Genomic DNA, 7,977 nt, shown 5'->3' on the forward strand with positions numbered 1-7,977 from the left:
GTGTCGGATACGGGGAAGAGCATCATTGGACTCATGTCCCAAACTTTTACGAACTCCCTTATTGGTCATCACATAGTTTACGATATTCAATTGACATCATGCATACGGGAAAAAAAAATTGAAAACATTTTTTTTACTATTGTCAATGCGGCAAAGTCAAAAGATCATAAAAAAGCAAGAGCGGATTGCAAGCATTTTGGGGTGTTACCACATTTGTGGATCGATTAGAAAGGAAAGTCACATAAAGCACCTTATTCTCTTACTAGAAAATAACGTAAACTTTTGTGTGAATGGATTAGTTCACTAAAACTTCCGGATGGTTATTCCTCAAATATATCACGTTGTTGCAATGTTGAGGAGTGTACATTTTATGGATTCAAATCGCACGATTGTCACATTTTTCTTCAAAAATTATTGCCTCTCGCAATTCGTGAACTTCTACCGGCGCCTATTGCCGATGCAATCACGACAATTTCTAACTTTTTCCAAGATTTATGTTCATCCGTGGTTACAAAAACTGACTCGGAAATAATGGAAAAATCGGTTATCAAAGCGTTGTGTTTGTTGGAAACGATTTTTCCTCAAAGTTGGTTTGATTCGATGGAACACTTGGTTGTACATTTAGCCGAAGAAATTAGACTTGCTGGACCTGCTTATTGGCATTGAATGTATCCGATTGAACGTTTGTTGGGCAAATTAAAACAAAAAGTCGGTAATAAAGTAAGGGTTGAGGGGTCAATTGTCGAACGATATATGGAGGAGGAGATTCTTAATATTTGTTCTTTTTATTTTACCTCTGACACGATCCATAATAAGGTACGTCGTAACGAGGTTTTGTTTGATGTGCAAAATTCCGAGAATTTAGAAGTGTTCAAATATCCAATTCAATCTCTTGGAAAGGAAGGAACTCGATACATGAGTGATGATGAACGAGAGTAAGCGGAAGAATATGTGACACATGCATGATCTTACTTTATATTTTAGGAAGTACCAAGATCATGTTATGCGACAACGCCCGACAATAGGCATAACCGACCACTTTTGACCATTACAAAACCCAGAAAACCGACCGTCAGGTGACATAACCGACCACCTTCTTCATAAAACCGACCGTCTTCTTTAGAGGGTGGTCGGTTTTACGACGGTCGGTTATGACATTTAAGTTAGCTTCTGAAATAAAACCGACCGATGTGCACACTTTGACCACGGTCGGTTATGAGTTCCAGTCAACATTTTAAAAATAAACATAACCGACCACCTGCGGTCGGTATGACTCAGTGACATGGCGACACGTGTGCACACGTGTTACCACATGTACACAGTGACCCCACATTTTAGTAAAATGCCCAGGCACTTAACCGACCACTGTGTTGGTCGGTTATAAGGGTTAAACCCGACCAAAAGTCATAACCGATCAGGCTAAAACCGACCACGACACCGATCAGGCTAAAACCGACCACGTCCTATGGTCGGTTATGACCCTTTTAACCGATCGTTTTGCCTCTTAACCGACCGTTTTTGACGATCGGTTTTGTCCTATTTTCTTGTAGTGTTTCTCAACTTGTCCCCCAATCTTCTTAGCACAACTCATAAACCTACCTACATACTGCTCCATAAACTCTTCAAACGCAATCACCGACGGATTAATCACCGCCATCGACGTGCTTTTTTCCAGGGTGTTACGTAATTTAATTTAATGCATGAAAAAACTTAATTTTCATTAAATTCAGGTGGCCATGACCATGCTTAGATTACCATGATAATTAAGTAATAATATATTTTTGATCTTACTAAATCCAAATTTGGTTTATAACCTCACAGATAAAATGTTATCTCGATTCATCTACATATAACATATTATAAGCATAGAAATATTGTTTGATTTTTAAATACGTAATATTCATATATATTTACACTTTTAACCCTCTTTTATTTTTGTTATGTAAATTAATGAAGAAGAACTCAAAATCGATCATGAAAAATTTACTATATAGTCGACTTTAAATTTTAATAGTGTGTGGTACATAAATTGGCTCCAGTCCATACAGATCCTGGCTTCCTCAGCAGATCAGTACTTGAGCTCCAAGTCAACTGCTATTATATATACATTGATATGATACATGTATATACAGAGAGATTAGGTTAGCACCTACATATAAAGCTAGGAAGAAATTATCTTCATAATTGTGTGTAAATCAATGTCAGCCAAGCTTATCTTCTTAACAAGAAAACCCCTCACCAGCTCTCTTCTAAAGTCTTGAATTTGGTCTTCATGATGATGTATTAATATCTATATATTTAAGACAGTGTCAATGCATGAGTTTAATATGCTGCAGAGATTCTAGGGTTGCCAAAAGACAAACAGAAGCAAGCTTCTTCTCCCTCATTAGATGTATGATTAGGAATAAATTAGTATTTTTCTTTGGGGCGAGCAGCTTTTGACAATTTTAGATCTTTCCCTTTGGGTATTTCTTTGTAAGTGCGCTCCCGGACCTATTTGTCTATGTTTCTTCCTATATTTAACTCCATAACAAAGTGTTAATTATGATTTTTTAGGTGAAGTCAATTCTTAGTGGGTGCTAAGCTGGCTTATTTAACTTAAAAGTTTTGAGCTTTTAATTAAGGCCCCTCCTATATATTATGTTTTCTTCACTTTTGTTTTAAAAGTTGGCTTAATACTCTGGCCAATTAGAAACCAGCAGGTTTAAGATTATATATCTAATTGATTTATTAATTAAAATGAACTTTCTTTAATTTTTCAAACAAGTACCAATCGTTTGATATTCTTTTGACCAACGACAACTGAGGTATGCGGATAATAGATTTACGAAGAAATGTTTTCGATCTCCACGTTCAATCTTTGTAAAAAAAAATCACAAAAGTTTAAGAAAAATGCCAGAACCCTAAAAGTTATCACAAAAATTATCATAAAATGTTATAAATGATAACTTTATCCAACCCCGCATATATACATATATATTAATAAATTCAATTTTGACACACGACAATACGTTATTTGATAAATATTTTAGAAAAAGTTTTAAAATACGTAATATTACTCCCGGTTTAATCATTAAATATGAATAGTAAATAGGAGCGTGTTGAGATACTTAAACGGTGGCAATATTTTTGGGTTTCAGTTTGTAAACGGGTCAATTTCGGGACAAATTAAAATAAAAAAATGTTAAAATTTACAATTTTTTGCTGTAAATGGCTGAAAATACCCATTCTGGAAGTGGATGGCTGAAAATACCAATTTGGATACGCATTTGTCATTTGGGTATTCTGTTTTGTACTAGATACACATTTGTCAAATGTGTATCCAATTTTTTTTTAAGATATTTGGCAAATGCTTATCTCAATGATAATACTCAAACTACAAATGTGTATTTCTAGTAATTTTCTTAAATACCTAATTCTCAAATGCATATTACACTTACCTAATTACAAATGCGTAACCAAAACGGTATTTTCAGCCATGTGTTCTGAAAATGGGTATTTTCAGCCATTGCACCCAAAAATGGGTATTTTTAAACATCACCCAATTAATTAAAATTGCCTAAAATAGAATGAAATCAAATATATAAATATAATTGAATAAAATTATTAATAACAAGTCATTTCGGTTCATTTTTCGGATTGGGTAAGTCGTATTCGCGATTGTGATAAATTCTGAATTTGATTCTCATTAAACTAAGGGGCGTTTGGTTAAGGATAATTAACAAAGGTAAAGGGTAAATTAGACTCATTTCCTTAGTTAATATTTGTTTAGTAAAAATTGTCATTCCCTTCCCACTTTTTAATTTTAAATTTATCCCAAATTTCTCAATACCCAATCCCCACCTCCCCCTACATATTTGCTTTCCACCTCCCCCTAATATTTGCTTTCCCTTTTCAATTTTTTTTCATTTTAATTATATTTTAAATCTGACAATTCAAAAAGTAGATTCATATGTAAATTATTTTTCAATAATAAAAAATAATTTTTTATTTAGTATTAAAAATTTAAAACAATTTTGATATTTAATTTATATGTTATTTTTTTGAAAAAAATAAAGATGTTATAAATTAATTATATTAATTTATTTTAATGTAAATAAATTATATTATTTATATAAATACAAAATACATTGACTCTTTTTACATTACATGATATTAGAAAAATCAACTATCAATATAATCAAGTAATTTTTCATTCCTTTACCGGATCTGAACCAAACAAGTAAAATAATTTAAGATCATTATTTTTCTTTTTCCTCCTTTTCCTTTTTTCCTTTCTTTGTTACATTCCGTTTGCCTGACATGAACCAAACGCCCTTCAAATTAATCAAACATTAAAAAGTTATTAATTATCTTATAAGTATTACTCAGAAAAATGTAAACAAAAATTAGTAATTAAACCATGCGTGATATTATCCGAATGTAGCGGGAGTATTTAATTTTATGCAATGCTGTTCTCGTGGACCTGTTTGATACACGTTCTGTTGGTTGTTACCTGTAGTAAAATTAACTCCGTGTAATAGAACTTTAATCCCGAGATGAATTATATACTGAAATACACGGTACGAATTGGCGAAGCCTTCGTCTCGAGTAGCAAAACCTATATATTAACTGAAGATTGTTTGAGCACTTGTAGCCTATGAGAGAACAGAGAACATTGAACATTGAACGCAACATTAATGAACTTGTATAATACAGTACTCTCTTGCAAGTAAAAGTATGCTTATAAGTATTTTTATAAATGTTTTAAAAATCATTGATTTAATTGATTAATTACTCAGATTAATTGTTTTAATGTGTTTTGTCAATTCAATTTTATAATTCGATTAATCACTGCACTATTTTCTTAAATTAATATATTTAGTATAATAAATTAATTACTTTTATATTTCATTAAACACATCCGATTAATCAATTTGATTAATAATCAATTAATCAATTAATCACCGAAAGGTTACTCTACCGAATAATGTCGATTTCTGATTTTTAGAATAATAATTTTTATAGGTTTGTACTCTATATCACATTTTAACGAATTCCCTTTTTTCAATTGATATCTCATTAATCTCTTAATTAAGAACTAGGTAGAGGTAGCCAATAATTAAAAAGAGGGTAGCTAACTCAATAATACAACCATTTAGAGAGCCAACAAACGTAAAGCAGGGAGGTTTCTTGCTTGAATTCGCTTTGTGCCCGTTGTAAATTATTAAAACTAGAAAGCTTTTTAATTTTAAATACCAAGATGTTAGACAAGTTTCTGTACTTATCTGCCTATTGCATGTTTAATAATAACAAATCAAAAAAGCAAGGGGAGAGGATTGCTGAACTAATCCAAAGAATGAGATAAAGTTATGCACAAACCCTAGAAGAGGGAGGAAGAGACTATATAGTATTTGACTTTTTTGTTTAAATTAGAATTAAAATTCCTTCTATAAATGGTTGGTCTCCGCTTGCTCATTTCCCCAACAATCAACAAGAACTTCAAGTTTGCTACAAAGAAGAAGGAGAAGCAGAAAATACAGAGATAAATTTACATATACAATAAATATCGAATATATCGTTCAAGATGGGTAGAGCTCCATGCTGTGACAAAGAGAACGTGAAGAGAGGTCCATGGTCACCTGAAGAAGATGCCAAGCTCAAGTCTTATATTGAAACGTTTGGCACTGGCAATAACTGGATTGCTCTTCCCCAGAAAATTGGTAACTACCCTTGTCTCGTTATTAAGTAACCCGTTCATCGATCTAAAACTTTTGTCAGAGGAAGTCTCCAAGATCTTATGTTATTCATTTTGAACACTTACAAGATTTTTTTTCTCTCTATTTGGAGTTATGCATGTTCATTTTTGAAAAAAGAAAAACAAAACCCTAATATTGTTTTTAATTATTTTATGTAACTAATTAATTGGGTGATAGGAGTTAAATTCAGACTAATTATTGGTTAACAGGGTTGAAGAGATGTGGGAAAAGTTGTAGATTGAGATGGTTGAATTACTTAAGGCCTGACATCAAGCATGGAGGATTCTCCGAAGAAGAGGACAACATCATATGCAGCCTCTATATCAGTATTGGCAGCAGGTCTCAGTTTTTTCCTCTTACCTGTAGATTTGTCCTTTGTTGTTGTCCATGAAGCTTTTGTTTTAAGAACAACACACACACACACATAAGTGTAGATCGAGAATTCGAGATAAAGAGCAGCATGATCTATATATCAAGCACATAGTATATATTATAAATCTTAGATCACATGCATTTCATTATAATCTTTCTGTGCCTAGCTGATGCGATGTTAATTTTGATATGTATTAGGTGGTCTATTATTGCTGCTCAATTACCTGGAAGAACTGACAATGATATTAAAAACTACTGGAATACCAAACTCAAGAAAAAGTTGCTTGGAAAGCGCAAAAACTATCACATCAATTCGCCATCCGCCTCTTCGAGTAAGGACACGAAACTTGCAGATCACGCTGTAGAAGATAACACCTTGAGCAACTCTGCTATGGAAAGGCTTCAGCTCCATATGCAGCTTCAGAACCTTCAAAACCCTTATTCACTGTTCAGTAATCCTGCAGTTTGGCCCAAGATGAACCCTCTTCAAGAAAAGATGATCCAAACCCTTCAAACTTTTAACAACATCAACTCAAACCCTTTGATTCAACCTACGATGATTCCTCATCCCGGCCAAGCCCAAAATGTTCAGCTCTTTGAACCAGTGATGGAACATCAAATCATGCCAACTTCAAGCTTAAATGTTCCAGACTCATATTTTGTCCCGAAATCAGATGCAGATCAATCAAATTTTGGAGTTCAATCAGTGTCGACGTTCCAGCCTGAGCTTGATGGATTTCTAAACAACAACAATGCAGTGGGGATGGGTGAGTTTGATTGTTTTAAGGAAATAGAAGGTTCTTCTAAAGATAGCATGATGTGGTGGCCTAATGATCAGTTTGACACGAATTCTGCATCGACGTCCAATTCTTGGGACTCTACATCAACTCATCATCATCAGTCTGATCAATTATACCAAGACTTTGCTTTGAGATACAATGTGTAGCAGTGACATGATATTAACTTGAGAAGTAAGGATTCGTATATGTTTATTTTAAATGTCATAAGGAGGATGTAAGTTAAAACTGTTGTAGACTCTGATTATAATCGGGTTTTGTAAATTTGTTTTAATAATATATGCTGTTTTCAACCTCGCTGTGTTGATGTATTAATTGCTAAATGTTTAGATATATAGAGGGATGACTGGAAATAGTTTCAAGCCAAGAAAGGTAACGAAAAATCAGAAATCCTCAAGTTCTTATCGATAAACTAACTGGTAATTGATATATGCATGGCTAGTAAGGAACCTTGACTCGAACTCGTATTTTGACTTGATTCAATTTAAATTTATAAATGAGGATTTGAATTAGTTATATATGGATCAGGATCGAACACAAGATTTTCCACGAGCACGAGATTAAGTCCGATTAGTTTAACAAGTTGAGATCAAATATATATAAACGACTCAAAACTGAAAATATATTTGAACAGCTCACAAATATTACTCGAATCTTTCATTTCAGTATGGCTATATTTGTGAGAACTTAAATTCTCAAAGTTGGCTAGTATAGTATAGTTTGATCCTGAGTGATTTAACTTTTTGCGTGTGAAAAAAAATAGAACTCAGACCTTGTACACTTCGCTCCAAGGTGCCATTTGAAATTTAAACAGATACCTACTGTAAATTACAAATTCAGAACTCAAAAAGTGATTATTGATAAAACTTTTAAACTCTAATGATCAACGTCAAAATTCGTATGATTAACTATATGATTCTATTGAGATATTTCTCTAATATCTTATAATTTTACAGGAAGGTACAATATCATTTCTTGGTCTTCGAAAAGGCAATCCACCCTCTCACGTTCAAGTGCAGAGGTAGAATATAGGGAGATTGCAAATATGATTGCAGAAACTTGTTGGATCA

General features: G+C 33.0%; 1 protein-coding gene across 1 annotated transcript; it reads left to right on the plus strand.

Annotated features, from left to right (window-relative positions):
* Positions 1–5,480: 5,480 nt before the first annotated feature.
* LOC141706403 (transcription factor MYB36-like) lies at positions 5,481–7,135 on the plus strand. The gene is made up of 3 exons (XM_074509168.1): positions 5,481–5,702; positions 5,948–6,077; positions 6,309–7,135. The coding sequence occupies exons 1-3, from the start codon at positions 5,567–5,569 to the stop codon at positions 7,054–7,056; spliced, it is 1,014 nt and encodes a 337-aa protein (XP_074365269.1). The 5' UTR covers positions 5,481–5,566; the 3' UTR covers positions 7,057–7,135.
* Positions 7,136–7,977: the final 842 nt, after the last annotated feature.

The sequence above is a fragment of the Apium graveolens genome, chromosome 2 (genome assembly GCF_009905375.1).
Source record: "Apium graveolens cultivar Ventura chromosome 2, ASM990537v1, whole genome shotgun sequence".
Lineage (NCBI taxonomy): Eukaryota > Viridiplantae > Streptophyta > Magnoliopsida > Apiales > Apiaceae > Apium > Apium graveolens.